We start from the raw sequence: 19,513 nt of genomic DNA, 5'->3' as shown, positions 1-19,513 counted from the left end.
TATGGTGATTCATAGTAGCGATATATTTTTTTTGGACGTATCTTTTAGTTATGTGTTATTGTGCAAATCACCGGAATGTAGTTGGGTATTCAAGGCTTCCTGTAAGCATGGTACAGATACATTTATTGTATGTATCTTTAACGATGAACACACTTGCTCAATAATGGACAGAGTGTTTGAGCAGCAGCATACAACCATTGCCTTTGTAGCTGGATTAACAGCTCTAAAGTTGGTGAACTACAAAAGAATAATCACCCCAAGCGACATAATTGAAGATATAAAAAGGGAACTTGGTTTGGACATAGATTACATGAAGGCATAGAGGGATAAAGAACGTGCTTTAAAGATATTGAGAGGGCGACCAGCTGACGGATATAAGAAATTGTCTGCCTATATATACATGTTGAATTTGATCTATCCCAATTTACATATAAGGATGCATAAGTCTCCAGATAATCAGTTCGTATATCTATTCGTAACACTACAATATTTTATTAGAGGACTTGGTTATTGTAGGCCTGTTGTGGTAGTAGACGGTAGTTACATGAGAGGACCATATCAGGAAACATTCGTTTCAGCTAGCACACTTGATGGAGTAGGTATTGCACGTACTAATTTATTTTTTCTTACAAATGATGGTAATTGTTATATAACTTAGACATAATCATTCTTTGATATTATGTATCAGGACACATATTGCCACTCGCGTATGAGGTTGTAGATTCTGAGAATGATTCATCCTGGACTTGGTTTTTCCAATAATTCAAGTATACTTTCGGTGAGCGAGATAATATGTGTGTTGTCTCAGATAGACATGAAAGCATAATCAAGGCGGTTAGTGTGGTCTATCCATGTATACCACATTTTGCTTGCATTTGGCATCTTTGGAATAATGTCTGCACAAACTATAGAAAGAGCAAGGACAAGCTGACAGGAGAGTTTTTTGCCATGGCTAAAGCGTACAAGTTGGATGATTTTGATGAGCTTATGTGTAAAGTAGGAAAGATTGACAATAGAGTTAAGGTATATTTGGAAAATGTTGGATTTGAAAAGTGATCATGAGTTCATGATCCAATAAATAGGGGGAGGATGATGACTTCCAACATTGCAGAATGTATCAACTCTCGTCTTGTTGAGGCTCGTGAACTGCCAATTTTAGAATTTCTTAAACAGGTCAGAATCTTATTTGGTGTGTGGAACCAAAAAAATAGAGATTGATCTAGCTTTCTTTCTAAAAAATTATTGGGAGGTCGATTTCAACAAATTCTTCAATTGAACGAGTCAAAGTCATCACGTATGACGGTACGTTTAAACAATAATCAGCATATTTAACTAAGTTATATTGCAGGTCTTTTTTTTACATTCTGATAACAGATGTATCACTTTGATACATCTGGGAGTCATATGTATCATTTTGATACATATGTTGAAATATGCTGCCACTTGAAATTTTGTTCTTTATATTCGATAAATCTGGGACTTTTATGGTTTATTTATTAATTGACTTACATAAAACTTTATGGAATAATATTTTCAGATTAGGGAATCAAGTAACTACATATACAATGTGTATGAAGAAGGAAGAAAATACATTGTCTGGTTGGACAATAGAACTTGCAACTGTGGCAGATTTCAGCTTGGTGAGATACCATACGCGCACGCCATTGCTGTTTTGAAAAGCAAACATGTAAAGAAAATGAAGCCATACTGCTCAGATTACTACAAGAAGGAGGCATTGATGAAGACTTATGTAATGCCGCTTTGTCCAATGCCTGATAAACAAGACTGGAAAGTAACACCAGAGGTGTTAGAAGATATGGTTTTGCCTCCAAAATATAAACGCCCACCAGGAATACCCAAGAAAAGTAGAAAAAAGAAAAGTAGTGAAAATTTTTCATCAACATCAAATCATTGTGGCAAGTGTGGGTACGAAGATCACAATAGACGTACTTGCAACTACTTCCCAAAAGAGATGTCATATTTTCATCTTTAAGTTTAATCAGACATGTTTACTTAGTTCAAAGATTTGGATTCATTTATTTGAGTTAATTACTCAAAAAATCATAGCTTTATATTTTCTGTTAACAATTGGTAAAGATATGTGTTTTTAAGATTATCGTTTATGATTCATTAGTACTGCTATCTTATGTAGATATATTAGTGTTAATAAGGAATGCTAGAGATACATTTCCGAAATGAAGTTATAAAGTGATACGTACTACTATTTAATCGCAACAGGTTAATTGTTGTTACATTTTAATCTTATTGTTTTCAATTGATACATATTAAAAAACTTAATAGTGGTAGGTGATACAAATCTCATATTTAAGATCCCTTAATGTTTTGAAAAATTACATAAAATCCCCTTTTTCATTCTAACTAGTGATACATATATATATGTATCACTAGTATATTCATATGTATATACTAGTGATACATATGCATATGTATCACTTATTATATGGCTCAACAATTATATGAATCAGCAACTATATGAATCACTATACATATGCATCTACACTTATATGATTCACGAGTCATTATGAAGTACTAATACCATATCCAATTCTAAGATAAAATGTCATGATATTTTATACAAAAAAAAAAACACGGTGTCTAGTTACACTTATATGAACCACCAGTTATATATATCAATTATTATATGACTCAACACTTATATGAATCAGTAAATATATGAATTACCATCTTTATGAATCAACACTTATATGAATCACCAGTCAGATGTATCACTTATTATATGGATCAACAATTATATGAATCAGCAACTATATGAATCACTATACATATGTATGTACACTTATATGAATCACAAGTCATTAAGTACTAATATCATATCCGATTCTAACATAAAATGTCTTCACATTTTATACAAAAACACACGGTGTCTAATATATCCAAAAATTCCCAAACATAAAAAAAATTGAAAAATCAAAATTCCACAAACATAAGAAACCACTATCCTTTTGTCACACAATAAATGCTAGAGAACTACGGTTCAGCATCAATCATCTCAGTATCCTCAGATGGAATGAAGGTGCGTCTAGGCCTAGGTGGATCTTGGCTATCACTAACATATCCACTGTATGTTTTGTTCACACCATAGTCCCATAACAAGGATGCGTATCTTGTACGATGCTTTTTTGGATCAAACTTTGAAGATGGTATTTGATGTCGAGCACTTAAAAATTCTGCATACGCTGCAACAAATAAGCCGCAATCCCTGGAAAAATAGAAAAGTAGGTATTTTATGTGTTGGCGTGAGCTCTTAGTTAAAATAATATATTCAAAATACTTAATGATACTTACAACGAGCAGCTTGATTGTTGCACAATTTCATCAACAATGTGAACAGCGAATGCATGCTGGTCCGTCTTTTCCTTGTATGCGTCTAGAAGCGACCAGTCTGTGCGATCTTTTTTCTCAAAAAACCAGATATTGTCAAATTAGTTGACAACATTTCAGCAACCTCCTTTATCTCCTCCGCATGACCTCTATGACCTTTCATCGAGTTGTAAACATAAATGCATCTTTCTTTGAGTACTACGACTGCTAACACCTAGTGAAACGACCGTTTACAATTTATTGGCACATACACCTTGTCAATGAAATGACATGGAATAGCAGCTGGAATGCATAGTCCTTGCATAATCTCACAAATTGATCTCTCCACCGAAGCCACTTTCATTGAACGAACGAATGCGTCATGCAAGCTAAGATCAATCTCAGAATGACTTCGGTGATAGTGAGTATATGTATGATGAATGTAGTTCATGAACACACATTTAACAGTGGTATATCTATATGCACTAGTTGTAGCCAGTTTTTCTTTCTTTCTAAGATAATAGAATACCACATCGATATGCTATAATAAAAAACAAAGTGTAAGAACAGGTGATTCATATAAGGCATGCACAAGACTTGGAATATTAATTACTATAAAAAAAGATATAGTAATTAAATCTTCGTCATAATAAAATGCAGCAGAATGTACTTCAAAATATTTTAAGCATTGGAAATAAAGATCAAATCTTGCGCAAGAATAACCAAAACAATCGTCACGTCCAAAAGGAATAAAAAATGACAATGTTAATTGATGAAACCTATACTTAAACTAGACTAGTCGGGCTTTAATAGTACAAATCATCAACATTCATATACTTGAATCATCAGCAAATAACTCAATAATCAATTTTTCAAATGATCACACTAACCTATGCTTCCTTATTAAATTTTTAAATTAAATTAAAGGTAGACATCATATGTATCACATTGATACATATGAAAACCATATGTATCACTTTGATAGATCTGCTACCAGAAAACCCTGTATTCTTTCTGCAAACATTAAATTTTTGGGTCATATTGTAAAATTAGTTTGAGCTTTATTGATAAAAATTAATAAAAAGGTTGATTTCTATATATATTTCTTTGAGACATACCTCATCATTCCAACAATTACTTGAGTGCTCCATGTAATAAAACCAACTTTTTTTCACCGGCTGTGCTACTACAAAATCTAGACTTGGTTTCAGATCAGCGAATATGGCAGTGTAGTCCTCATCCTTTCCTTTCCTGAAATCAAATTTAAAATCCTATAAGTATTCAAAGAAGTACATAGATATGAAATTGTGAAAGGTGATTCATCAAACTTACTTAGTAGCATGTGGCTTGTATAGTTCAGATGACATCCAAACAGTGAATTTAGAGAAGAGATCTTCAGCATATGGTCCATTAATGTCGTGACCTTCAAACGAATATTTCAATTTTTTATTCGACTGGATGACTTCTTTTTCTTTTGACCCAGAATCAAACACGCTAACAAATGGTGACTGACATACTTTTGAAGGCTGTCTATTTCTCCTGGAAGGATTCTTCCTGACATATGTCAGATTAGTCTTGCACACAGGGACCTGAGAAATAGCTGCAATATCGTTGTCGCTAATATAACATTGACTATCAATGTTGCCCTGCGGATCGAATGGGCCAATATTTGAGCAGCAGTGATTCCTGTTGGATGGGCAACACGCGATAGTTGTATGTACAAGATAATAGCTTTAGACAAATCTTCATCTGTATTATGAAGGGCTTCTTCAGATTTCTGTGTGACGTATGTAAAAAGAGAACTTAGTGTTATAAAGAAATTTGAAATTGAAGTTTCTAAATTATGTGTATGTATCATAATGATAAATATGGATCATTATGTATCACTTTGATTCATGTGAAAAAGTTATATAACAGATAACCAACTTTAGGTAATTGAAACATTAATCATGTATAAAAAAGGTTATGCCACAGGAAATCTTAAAATAAGGTTGTGACCATTATAATGAACTATTTCAAATTTCAAAATAAAAATCATTATATGTAAATCGATATTACCATTACACGTTCTTTATTTATAGCTTCATCTACTTCAGCATCTGTACTATGCCTGCCATCTTCTTTCAGCTTGTCTGTGTACAAACTCTCAGTTTCCTGTTTGATTTAGTTCAAATTTAATTTTGTATTATGATACAAAATCTGATATGAATTGAATTAAATAATTATGTTTATGAAAAATGTATCAAATTGATACATTTTGAAATTTTCAGAAAAAAATATTCAAAAAAATAATATTGTCATATGATTCATATTAACCGTTGGAGAAAATGATTTAATTCATATTAGTAATTACACTAAACATGTTGATATGAATAAACTGAACACATATGTTGAATCAATTACTGGAAGTTTCTTTAAATTGTTTATACGTATCAAACTAATACATATGATGCCCGATGTATCAAAGTGATACATATGATGCTAGATGTATCAAAGTGATACATATGATGCCAGATGTATCGAAGTGATACATATGATGCCAGATGTATCAAATTGATACATATGATGCCAGATGTATCATAGTGATACATATGATGTCAGATGTATCATAGTGATACACATAAATAACTAAATAAATACATACATACCATTATATTAACAGTTACATCAATTCGAAAAAATAACATCTAAACTATTAGAGGGTAATATTTTGAGCAAGTTGAACAAACGATAATATAATTAAGTCAAGTTAATTACCTTCAGGGATTCCTTTGATGCTCCTTCATTGCCACCTAATCTTGATGATTGACCAGAAGTATTTACAACATTTTAACTTTTAGCATCTGTGGTGTGCTCATTAACAGATTGAGTAGGATCCTCTTCTATATCCGGGTAGCCTTTTCACTTTCATGCACTCTTTTCACTTTCATGCACTGGATATTGAGCAACCTGCAAGATAAGAAATTAGACTAATACAGTAACATAGTGATATTAATTATAAACTATGATTACCTTGCCAAATAAGGCAAAACCTTCTTTCACAACTCCCAAAAGTCTTGTATACTGGTCGGCCATCAACTTTTGAAGATCATTGAATTTCATGTCAATCTACGTTGTGAATAACATTTTGGATTTCAGGAAAACCTATAATATGTTTTAACATTAACAAAAGCAAAACAACAAAATTTTATACTTACATAAGTACTAACATAAGACTTGATCTCGTCCAAATTAGACTTGGATAGTGATATCTTTTCCTCTGAAGCAGTAGATGTTTTATCGGCATCCCTCATCTTAACATTAGGCACATCTTTGTTTTTATCCAAGAAAACTCGAACAATTGAAGGACCTGTCAAATTTTTATCTTCGGACAACTTGTCTGACCATTTTTTGGAATTTGCTGCTCATGAGCTAACCTTTTCTGACTCCTCAACTATTTTTTGTTTCTTCGCAGGAGGATGTGAAGATTGACTAGCATCAAGCCTCATCTTTTTTAGAAGGTCTGCACTAGGAGGTGTACTAAAATCATCAAATTCATCTACTGCTTGTGCTATATTTGCATCATCATCTGTTGAACCAAACATCAACGGATTAGGCAAATCAAAATGGTTCAATTCCTGTGGTGACGGGATTATATTTCTGTATACAAGCTGTAAAAAAAAGTAACACAAAAGACCAAAAATTAAAAGTAGACATATAAAAGTATCACGGTGAAATAAACACTATCTTACTAAACATATCATCCATAAGATCCTCATATCTAGGCTTGGGTTTTACCACTTTCCAATTGACCATCCTTGAAATTAAATGACACGAACAACAAGTGATTCATCAACTTTGGCACAACATTCATACCACCAAATCTGGAGTGCGTATGGCAGGCCACTCAGACGGTAAAACTTTTGGACATCATTCATCGACCGGCTAATAGATGCCATCAATTTCTCAAAAGCTACTTTTTCCTATGGAAAACAACTATAACTACCATCATCCACCATGTGGAAATCTCGGGCAGGGATATTAGTTTTATCTAATTGGGAGAACACAAATGTGTGTATAAAGTATAATATTCCAATTTTTACCGCATCTTTCATATTTTTTCCCCAGTTTTTAGTCAAAAAAAGATCGACCAAGTCAGCTTTTTCACATATGATGACGAATTTGGGAAATATTTTTTCTGTAGTCGACATGGTGGAAGGTCTGAATAATCAAAATCATCAACGCTGCCTACACATTTCAAGCCAATAATGATAGCAAACTCATATAGTGAAAACCAAAGAATTGTATTGTTGACCAACACCCTTAGTTGATCTTGACATGAATGTTGGACTTCTAAGGTCATCAAGCACCTTGCTATCGAACCTTGAAAGTTACAATTAGGCAGGTCCAGAAATGACCCAAAACAAGTGCTTCTAAACATTCTAATTCCTTCATCATCCAGAACTTCGTTAAGCTTATCTACTACATTGATATTATGTGCACTACCAATCCGTACATTGTGGGAAGGTCGTTTTTTCACAAGCAAACTAACATTCTGTCAACAACACAAATCATCAGATGATTCATAAGTCAAATGAATCAGATATTCATAAAGTTCTATCACATATGTATAAACAAAAAAAGTTATCCACAAAGAATAGAAATAACAAGCATATAAATCACCAAGTAACCATTCAATATATTAATCTGCAATTAAATGAATCACCCATATGAATCATCTGTTAAAAGAACCATTTATATGAATCACCACTTATGAATCACCATCTATGTATCACCAAGTAAAATATCATTTTAGTGTGTTACACATATGAATCATCCGTATGAATCACTTAAGGAAATATGAATCACAAAATAACCAGTTACTCTGTTAGTATACAGTTATATGAATCACCCATAGAATCGTCACTTAAAAGATTCAACAAAATATGTATGACAAATTTAAATATGATTTTATTATTTCACAGATATGAATCAGCCATATAGATCACATAAAAATAATATGAATCACCTAGTAACCAGTTAATCTGCAATTATATGAATCACCCATATGAATCACCATGTAAAAGAACCAGTAATATGAATCACCATTTATGAATTAGTAACGAAAATAAAACCTACTCCGATGGAAATTTGCGGATTTGTTCAATTTCATAGATCTTCTATTTGCATGTGGGGAACTTTATTTTTTTCAGCAAAAGCTTCTCTTAAATTCTTCAATTTTTCGGGATCGTTACACTGTTTTGATCGATTCTCACTAAAACCTAATTTGGTGTAATCAAACTTGCCCGGAGTAAAACCCATTATCTGATTACCATCATGAACAGCCTTTTTTGTTTCAATTTGTGAAATCCCCAAGCTGAATGAGGGTGAATCTTCATTAGCCATTGAAGATAAACAAATTTGTACAAACGATTTTTAAAGCATAAACCAAAAGCTAAACTCTTTGAAAAAGTTGTCAATTTTTGAAATTAAATTGAGAGGTATTGAAGTTAAAGTGTGATTTAAAAGCATAAACCAACAATTAACCTCTTTGAATGGTTGAAATCAGTTGAGGTATTGAAGAATTAAGTTGACTCAAAATCTACTAGAGTGGGAGAAATTTAAGGGGAGTAATTTGTGGTAAAAAAAATATAAGCATCAAAAGAAAGAGAGAGATGGAGTGAAAAGAGAAGCTAAAATAGGGTGTGCAGGTTATAGCATATGTATCATGAGTAAATATGAAAATAGAGATTTTATGTAATTTTTAAAATATTAAGGGATATTATGTAATTTGTTGTCTTAAATATGGGATTTATGTAATTTTTCCATTTATTATTTACAGAATTCTAAGAGTTAAAACAAATAATAAGATTGAAATCAGAGGATACTGTTCGTAATACAGTTTCACATGTGTTGGTATTATACAAAATACTTCCTACGAAAACAAGCCATCTTCATTGCGAGGAAATACGTTCCTACCAAAGAGGAAGAAAGTGACTTGCGTCACACACGGTAAAATCATTTTTCTTTCACAACTATCTCTAAAATCATTTTTCTTTCACAACTATCTCTTAACTCATAACTTTAGGATCATATCACAACTTCAACCAACAGTGAGATGTTATCATCAAATCTCAAAAGTTACATTGCAATATTTATTATTCATTTGCCCCCAAGGCTTTTGTCTAGTAGACAGAATGCATCTTCTGATGTGTGGGTTGACCCACATCATAGGTTATCTACTGAATTACAAACCGTACATCACTACCCTTCGAAAATTTCTCAATCATCAAAAGCATTATTATCAGCATTCAATTAATGTTTTTTTTTTCATAAATACTTTAAACTTGTCAATCAAATACTAGAAAACATTTTTCAAAAAAAGACTTATTTTTCCTGAAAATGTTTTTGGTCACATACCAAATACACAACCAAAGGCAATGCTAGAATGAACAAAGTAGCCAAACCGGTGAACATGAAACTAGTTGGGGCAGGTCTCAAATTCCAGAAAACTCGACATAAATTCATATATCAGATCTTAGCAGCATGTCAAGATTTACCCATACAGTACATGCTAAATCATATCCTCATCCCTGCAACTCATGACGTTCAAAATCAGAAGCAAACATTAATTTCATCATCGGATTTTTCAAATGAATATCAATGTTTGCTGTCAACTGGAAGAAAAAATGTTATTTTGGTGATGCTACATTGCAGGGTCAACAATAATTTGTAACGCAAACTAAACAGCCAGAAAAGAGAACTTGTTATAGAATTGTCCACAAAAACAGAATCAGAACCAATGCTGTCCTAGTATAGCCATGTTTTCGTTGAGCACCCCCATAGTATGGTTGTATCATGAGCCCAAACCTACAAGTACCAGTTGATGGATCTGACTTTGTGACAGTCCCGAGGCCTGAGAACTTGCAAGCATCATCAAGCTGATTGTTTATCTGGTAGTAGCTGTTGAATGCATATGAAATATTTCCTCGTGCATCCAAACCTCCGCAAGATGTCTGATACCCAAGACTCGTGCAGTCAGCAAGTCCACAAGCATAGCTCATGCTAGGTGCAATCTGGGGGTCATCAACCTTAGCATTGGGCTTAAACACGCACCACTTCCGCTCCAAATACTTTACATTTCTAGCTGGAACTAAGGACCCTGAATTGGTGGTGCCAAGATTGAGCATGTATTTGGGTAGTCCGTCATATGTAAGTATTCCCCAGTGACGTTCAAAATTTCCAGGTTGGATACTCTTAGCATCCTCATCAATCAAACTAAACAGATAGGCATCAACAGGCCCAGGCCTCATAGGGGTGCCTTTTCCTCCTGATATATGCTGCATGAATCCTTGGTTGAATCGCTGTGCAAGTTGTGCATTAGCATTGTGGTCACCATCAGTGGGCCAACCAATTTCTCCAATAATTATAGGGACGTTCCCAAACCCATTCTTCTGTAAAGCCCACACAAGAGTGTCGTGATTTGCATCAAACATGTTGGTGTAGATTGTCCCGCCATCATTTAGGGGTGTTGCATTTCCATCAAAGAATGCATATTCCACTGGGAAGTTGGGGTCAATATAAAGACTTATGAATGGATAGATATTGATAGTAAAAGGACAACCATTGTCGCTTAAGAACTTGACAAGTTGGCTTACATAGACATGGATATTAGCTCGAAAATCACCACCTGATGGAAAGCTATTGGAGCTCTCATAAACATCTGCATTGAGAGGGCAAGTAACCTTTACTTGACTACCAAGGCCAGCTTTTATGAGAGCAGTTTGGACATTTTGCATAGCAGGAAGAGTTGTTCGAAGGTAAGTTCCATTGTACGTTGTCAAGTAAGGTTCATTTCCAACTGCGACATACCTACAATAAAGTCGAACGATGAGCGTAAACATTCAGGTCAAGCTAATTAAATGAAACAAATCTAACATTTACTCGGACAATGAAGCTTATTCTATATAAGCTCCTGGTAAAAGAGAACATACAGAAGAATATTATCAGAAAAGAAGGGCAGAAAAAGAAAATGAAGCTAAAAACAATATCTTCAGCTACAATCTTCAATGTGATGATAGTCACAAATAGCTCACACACATGACAAAGAATTTTTTCACAAACCAGTGGAACCTAGTTAGTTGATTTGAATAAACTACAACAACTTTGGACATAAAAAGATGAAGTGATACACAAAACATGAATAAAAGGAACACTTTAGGAGCCTCTGTAGTTCACTTTAGGGGATCAAGTAAAAAGCAACATAGCTCATACACAACAGAGAATGGAATGCAGAAAAAGAAGAGAAGAAAAAGTTCAGTTTTGGTAAGAGCAATAAAAGCTATGATTCCTATTTTGGGTTAATATACATTAATTTTTCCAAGGTTTAGTCTTCAAAACATGAGAGTTGACTTAGAAATTCATGGATTTAGCCCTAGAACCAAAAAGTCAAAATTTGAAAATTTGAACCACTATAACAATCCAATGAAACTTGTCTCACACCTAGTACGCATACTCATTTTGAAAAGGAAATTCCTGCACTCTCCTCTGCAACAGGATCATTCCACTTAGAGCCCATTTGGATTGGCTTTTGACTCGTGATTTATAAGTCAAAGGTCATAAGTTAAAAAATCCTAACTTGTGGCTTTTGACTAATTTTTATTATTTTGGCTTAAAATCAAGTGCCTAAAAGCATGTTTTTACCTTACACAAACACTACAAAAATACTTAAAAGCTTAGTTTGACTTAAAAGCACTTAAAATAAGCCAATCGTAACAAGCTCTTATTCTTATAATCACCTGGCCAAATATCTCAGAGACCCAATATTCACAGAGCCATCAATGACAAAAGTAAAGACACAAAATGATCAAATATCCAAGTATACAAGTCACATATCCCACAGAATGTCAGGAACATTAAAATTGTAACTGAACGTAAGAATAATGGGACACAACCCAAAACAAGAAAAAAATAAAACTAAAAGACTAATTATAGCCTCCATGGATAATAGTAGACAGCTCACGCAGCAAACTCAACAGGAATATTGAAATTCAAGGTTTTGCCACGGTGTTAATAATAGTATCTACACATTTAAGTGGATTTATGAGTCAAAAGGACCCAATAAATCTTATCAATTCATTCCCCATCCCTAAATACTCCCAACAAGCCTTTCTGAATGTTGAATTTAGTCATTGGTGTGTAGAGAACATGTTGGAGAGAAAAACAGGTCTTAACAAAGAAAAGAAAGAACAGAAAGCATTATCTGGTTTCATTGATCACACAGAAAGCATTATATGGTTTCATTAATCACTGCCACATTTATACATAAAACATAACTGAAAAAGCTCAATAAAAGGAGTAAAATTAGCTACCATTATTTCTAATAATTATGACCTAAAGATAAGCAAAAGTAATAAAGCTAATTTTGCATGATTGCAGCCTCATTTAATAAATTTAAATCCTACTTTAAAGTTGTATTTAAAGCAGCTGGTACAACTAATTTGCAGCTTTTGAGGCACTAATCTTAACACTCCTCCTTAACTCAAGAGCGGTAACACCAAGTCTTTCTCCGAGAAACTCGAATCTTGCTCTAAGTAAAGACTTAGTTGGCAATCTGTTTAGCAGAAATACGGCGGTATTGGTAGCTTCAGCCCAAAATTTCTTTGGTAGCCATTTCTCATGGAGCAAACACCTTGTCATCTTCATTAGCATCCTATTTTTCCTTTCCTCTACTCTGTTTTGTTGAGGAGTATAGGGTGTCGTTAGCTGATGCTCGATTCCCTTTAAAGATGATGTTTTCTGAGGTCCTCCTACATCCATGTGAACAAGTTGCAGCTTATTCTTTGGCCTCCATGATGAATTCTGAAAAGGAAGCCTTCTTTGCTTCCCATATCAACAAGCTTCACAAGTAGGCAGATTTTTCTCAAGGTTCAGGAGACCTTCTGCTAGTTGATTTTCTTTCATGAAGAGTATGGCATCATGATGATAATGTTCGAGTTTTTTGTTGCATAACTTGGAATCATTTTCCAACCTGACAATTGTTGCTTGCTCATCTCCAATAGATTCAAGGAAAAACTCCTTCCTCTTATCTTGACCTTGAACATCTCCTTATTATCAGAATCCTTGATGACACATGCTTTTTCTTCAAACAACACTTTGAAATCATTTTCAAGTAGCTTCCCAACACTTAAGAGGTTTTGATCAAGATCAGGAACAAAGAAAACATTAGTTATAAGTTTCAAACCTGTAGGGCTTTGAATTGTAATTGTTCCTTTGCCTTTTGCGTCAAGATATTCTCCATTTCCAATTTTGACTTTGGAAATAACAGATCTATCTAGTTCTTTAAAGAGTTTTTTATCACCAATTACATCCGCTATCAATCAACCAATTTTTAGAAGTGTTTTTGCTACCAAAACAAGTTGCTACAAACAATTGCTCTTCTTCATATTGATTTACAGCAACCTTGGCTTCTTCTTGTTGCGTTTGTGACTTGCATACCCTCTCCACATGGCCCAATTGACCACATTTGTTGCACTTGACTTCTGGTCTCCACCAACAATTCTGTTGAGAGTGATTTGTCTTTTTGCAATGAGGGCAGGGTAGTACTTCCTCCTTGATTGTTGTAATTATTGTCATGCCTTTGCTTCTGGTTCATTTTCTTTTCCTCGTATGACTTGTTCTGTGATTTAGCTTGAAAAGCACCTTCAACAGTACCTTCTTTCCTCGTTATTCTCCTTTGCTCCAATGCCTGCAAGGCATTAACAAGTTCTGCCAAGGTAATGCTTGACAGATCCTTAGAATTCTCTAAAAAAAGAATTGTGGCTTCATATTTCTCAGGAAGTGTGACAAGAATTTTTTGAACAATTCTTTCATCAGTAAAATCCTTACTAAACAATCTCACCTTGTTGGCTAAGTCAAGTAGTTGAACTGCATAATCTTTTATGGTTTTTGATTCTTTCATTCTCTTCATTTCAAATTCCCGAATCAAATTCATCACTTGCATGTTTTGAACTCTTTCGTTTCCTTGGTATTCCTTCTCAAGATACTCCCAAATTTCTGCAGTGGACTTCATTTGCATAATTCTGGTAAGAATTGAAGGAGATACCGCAGAGAAAAGGCATGCTTTAGCTTTGGCTTTCCTCATCTTTCTCTCCTTTTGATGTCTCATCTGATTCACTGTTGGATTATCTCCAAGAGGAGTTACTTCATAATCCTCTTCTACTGCTTCCCATAGATCCAGTGCTTCAAGAGGAACCGTCGCTCTAATTGCCCAAGCTTGACAATTCTCACCATTGAAGACAGGTGGAATTAGAAAGCTTGTTTCAGAATTCATTTTCTATAAACTATTTAAGATAACAGTTTAAAGAATGGTTATATTGAAAGAACTTGTGTTTTTTATTCACTCTCTTCTCACAGGTCCCTCAAGATGGCAATGCTCTTGATACCAATCTGTTGGAGAGAAAAACAGGTCTTAACAAAGAAAAGAAAGAGCAGAAAGCATTATATGGTTTCATTGATCACTGCTACATTTATACATAAGAACATAACTGAAAAAGCTCAATAAAAGTAGTAAAATAAGCTACCATTATTTCTAATAATTATGACCTAAAGATAAGCAAAAGTAATAAAGCTGATTTTGCATGATTGCAGCCTCATTTAATAAATTTAAATCCTACTTTAAAGTTGTATTTACAGCAGCTGGTACAACTAATCTGCAGCTTTTGAGGCACTAATCTTAACAAAACACCTCTGAGCTTTATGGTGTGGGGGTGTGGAAGACAATTAGAAATCTGTGACCACAGATGGAGGAAAACCTAGAAATGGTAACCAAACTAGATTTTGGAAGGATCGCTGGATTGACCAAATCCCTCCCAAAGATCTCTTCCCAGATTTGTTTCAAATAAGTGATAATCCGGATGCTAGAGTGGGTGAATGTTGGACAGAGCAGGGATGGGATTTATCTTTTAGAGGACTTCTCAATGACTGGAAGGCGGAGAGAGTGGCTGAGTTACTGGGGAAACTAGGTGGAATGAACATAAACACCACTGTCACAGACAGGGTTCTCTGGAAGCATAGCAAGGATGGAGAGTTTAGTAAAAAATGCTTATAAAAAGGGCTTGCAAGGGATGACTGGAGGCCCAAAATATAATTGGAAATACTTCTGGAGGGGGGAAATCCCTACAAAGGTGAAATGCTTTACTTGGCTATTGATTAAGAGAGCTTGCTCAACACAAGAAGTTCTACAGAAGAAGGGCAGACAACTGGTTTCTAGGTGTTTTCTGTGCAACCTAACAGGGAAACAAATGAACAATTTTTTCTACACTGCAACTTATTCCTCAGTATCAATAGCATGAGCTAGACAACGCCATAACAAAAATCAGACCTGCTGAGCTGTTGGATTAGGAGAGGAGGCAGCAAGACTCGAGAGAGATGGGGGAGGCTAATACTATCATGTATCTGGTGGTCAGTATAGATGGAAGGAAATGGTAGATGTTTTGAAGATAGGTCCAATTCCATACACAAGGTTAATTTGAATTGTATAGTTTCTTTACTATTTTGGTGTAAACAACTTTGTATAGAAGATGTAGACCAGATACTAGATCTGATAGGAAGTTTGTAATCGATACTTTTTGGAGGTGGCCAGCATAGCCTTAATGCTGAGGAATACAATGTTACTAGTTTTTTTTTAAAAAAAAAGGCCTTTCTGAAACATGAATGCATGAGACAATACAAGTGCATATAACACCTTGGCATATAACACTGACATGATACATCATACACAATCAATTAACATATCACGCATATGTATTAACTGCTTAACGCCTCATATTAGGGTACCGTAGTTCCGAGATACCCATAGCTTTCTAATCTCAAATCTATGGTTAGATTCGACACTGGGCTACTTAATTGAGATTTAAGGGCAAACCCATGAAGTTCTATTTCAAATCTAATGTTTTGAGACAAGATCTCTTACAATTAAATTATATATATGACAAGTACACTTAACATGAAATATTTCAGGTAACGACGAATGACGGATAGAGCTTAGCTTTAACTTTGTAATAGTAGTCTTATTGTTAAAAGCATTATCAAAAGCAATACATAAGAATTTTTTTTCAATACCATAAAATTCTGCAACTTTACTAATCGAATCAGCAATAAATTCTCCAGTATGTCTATGATCTTCATCATAAAAAAAAGCAAGAATACGTTTTTCATAACATAATTAGTATATATCCAGTGACAAGTAATGGTTAAATAATTATTTTTATTAACAGCACGATCAAGATAAGAAGTTAGAGTCATTCTACATTGAATATTTTTTAACAATGTAGATAAATGAAAAACATATTGTGAATGAAGTCTGAAAATATCAGCCCGACAAGTACTTCTAGGAATACCATTAAATATAGGATTATAAATTGCTTGAATATAATGAATAAACGCATCCAACAACAACAACAAACCCCAGTGTATTCCCACATAGTGGGGTCTAGGGTGGGGAGGGTAAGATGTACGCAGTCCATACCACTACCTCCAGTCATATTCCCCAGTCTATTCCCCAGCCAATGTGGGACTTTCTCCCACTCTAACAAGGCTGAATACATAGATGGCTCCTTAACTTGCCAAATTTGTTATTTAGATACTTAATCTAGGGGCCCTACTTATTGTTATGTCATCGAAATGTGTGCATAGAACGCAAACAAACTAAAGAGCACAAAAGTCATTCCTTGTAGACATGTCAAATGAAATCAACAAAAATGGCACATCAAAAAAAGAAAAAAGTCTATATCCAAAAAGAAAGAGGGGGGAAGAGTTGACCAAAAATGAAAATTTCCGCCAAGCTTCATGTTTCCAGCAACACCACTTTTTTCTGCCAAGGGTGAGAGTTGCCACGTTTTTCAGGAAAGAAATGTTGGTGTTTGATAAAGAAGAAGAGCAAGGAGTGGCTTACTAAATCTAGAGAAGAGGAGGTGAAAAAGAAAAGACTGGAAATCAGGCAAAAGGACGAATTTCTGATTAAAATTTGCCAAACATTGGGCAGGAGATACGTGACTAGCCATATCACCAAGGCGAGTTCAATAGGTATATTTCAATAATATAAGGTATACAAAAGGCGGGGGTTCCTAGATTAACAAGTTCAGGGGGGCATCTATGTATATTGCCTTTCATTTACTGTTTTAAGACTTCTACTACAACTACAAGATACTTTGAAGTGCATTCATGGCTCACAGAGCTAACTAGCCTATTTGTAGAGCAACTTTTTCTTATGACAGAGAAATTCGTTGGTCCAACCCTTAATGCTAACCACAATCTTTGAAATACGAGATAATTTGTCCGTCTCTCTACCCGTCTCCACTTAATTACCATGGCGCAAGGCTGAAACCTATGACTTAAGTCACATGTCTATCAACTTTGTCACTTGAACTAAAGCTTGACAGTGACCGTAGAGCAACGTATTCTGTGTCTGTTCAATGGGTGCTAGTTGACTGGTCATGTCCATAATGTTCATATATAAACATAAATGGGTCCTCTAGTGTACTAACACAGCTTGCCTTGGTACTTGTGTCACTCTTAATTCCTGCACTTCAGCATTCATTGGAAAAAAGCTGACACTTGGACCCAACAAATAATAGAGCCAAGCTAACTCGTCTGCAGAACATTTTCGAGGAATAGTCAGAGGGGCACCCACTTATTACCTGATATTAGGCGTATTTATACACCTAAATGTCATTATCTAGGCGTGTTTAGCTATGTTTTTGCGGATAACTTGATGTGCTTAATGAAGTACAAAATGTGTATTTATGAGTTTTGTGTGTTAAGTTGCATGTTTAGAGTGTTTGAGGTGCATTGGAAACATGTCAAGAGTCAAAAGAATCAAATAGATTTAGACGAGAAAACTAGTTAAAGCATAAGTTATGCTTGTTCTAGTGTACTTTGATGAGTTCTATTGTGTTGTATGGACCAATGTTTTTTATGAGATGTTACAGGAGACCATTGGAAGAGCTATGGAAGCTAAATAAAGACTACAAACAAGCCACAAGAAGTGGGGAAACAAGGTACAAGCGATCTAGAAATCTAGAAGAAGAGAAAATTGGACGAACCCTCACCTTGAGGAGGGGACCTTGCGCCGCACCCCCCATAGCATGGGAAGGGGCCTTGCGCCGAACCGCCAAGGGTGAGGGCACATTACCTTAGTCGTGCTATGGGCTTGAGCCGCACCCCCTTGGCCATGTGATTGGTCATGCGACACAACTCCCCTTAGGATGTTTAAAAGTTGGTTTTTCATTCATTTAAGTTGGAGGCGAAGTTGTAAATGCATATGTTTCATATGGGGCAGCCTATGGACAACCTAAAGCACTATATAAGGAGTACTAGCCACATTTACTGGATACTTTTGGAACAACACAAGATTGGAGAGAGGAGAAGGCATCAAAGGCTCTACTCTAGGGCTTCTTTAAACTTTTAGTTTCTTGTAGTTTTACCTACGAACTCTTTAATGGTGATTCTTTGTATGAGTATGACTAGATAAACACCCTCTTTCTAGGGTTGAGGCTACGAATATGATTGCTTAGCGTACATTTAAGTTGGTTTAAGTTGATTATCATATTTGGTTGTTCTTATGTTCTTGTATTTACTATTCTACTGATTCGCGACCTTCAAAATACATCCATATTTCTTTTGTGAGATCGGAAGGAGTAACACTAGATTAGAACTTGGAACATAAGGAATGGGTTCTTGTCTTTTAGATGAATTAAAGATAAGATTCACGATTAGGATAGGAATATACCTAATTTGCACAGGATAAAATATAAATGTGTCTGAACTAGTTCCCACAACTCCGCTCTACGATGTAGTTGTAGGCTAATTTAGATAGACAATTAGAGGCTCGAAAGACCATATTCATGATATTAACCCCGTGAATCAACAACCAAGATAAATAACTTAACCAACGAGAATGTATAGCTTTGCATGATTGTTCAAGACACCTTGACCCTGAATTTCTCCTAATTATTGTTTCCAACATTTTAATTTTTGTTATTGTTCATTGTTACTTATAGCATACTAAAACTTAAACTCTCTTGGTAACAAATCGCATTTGTTTAACTTAACTAGTAATACTAGAAGTGGATTGTCTGGTAAATGTCAAGTCCCTGTGGAATCGATATTCGGCTCATAAGAGCTACTTTAT

General features: G+C 34.7%; 1 protein-coding gene across 1 annotated transcript in view; it reads right to left on the bottom strand.

Annotated features, from left to right (window-relative positions):
• Positions 1-9,823: 9,823 nt before the first annotated feature.
• The window catches only part of LOC107870854 (glucan endo-1,3-beta-glucosidase 6), a 44,284-nt gene continuing 34,594 nt past the window's right edge, over positions 9,824-19,513 (bottom strand). The window contains exon 2 of the mRNA XM_016717532.2: positions 9,824-11,193. Within this exon, the coding sequence (XP_016573018.1) occupies positions 10,089-11,193 (1,105 nt within the window). The 3' untranslated portion in view covers positions 9,824-10,088. The remainder of the gene's footprint in view (positions 11,194-19,513) is intronic.

The sequence above is a fragment of the Capsicum annuum genome, chromosome 5, assembly GCF_002878395.1.
Source record: "Capsicum annuum cultivar UCD-10X-F1 chromosome 5, UCD10Xv1.1, whole genome shotgun sequence".
NCBI classification, from domain to species: Eukaryota; Viridiplantae; Streptophyta; class Magnoliopsida; order Solanales; family Solanaceae; genus Capsicum; species Capsicum annuum.
The sequence above is the reverse complement of the archived record's forward strand: the minus strand, read 5'-3'. Positions and strand labels throughout refer to the sequence as shown.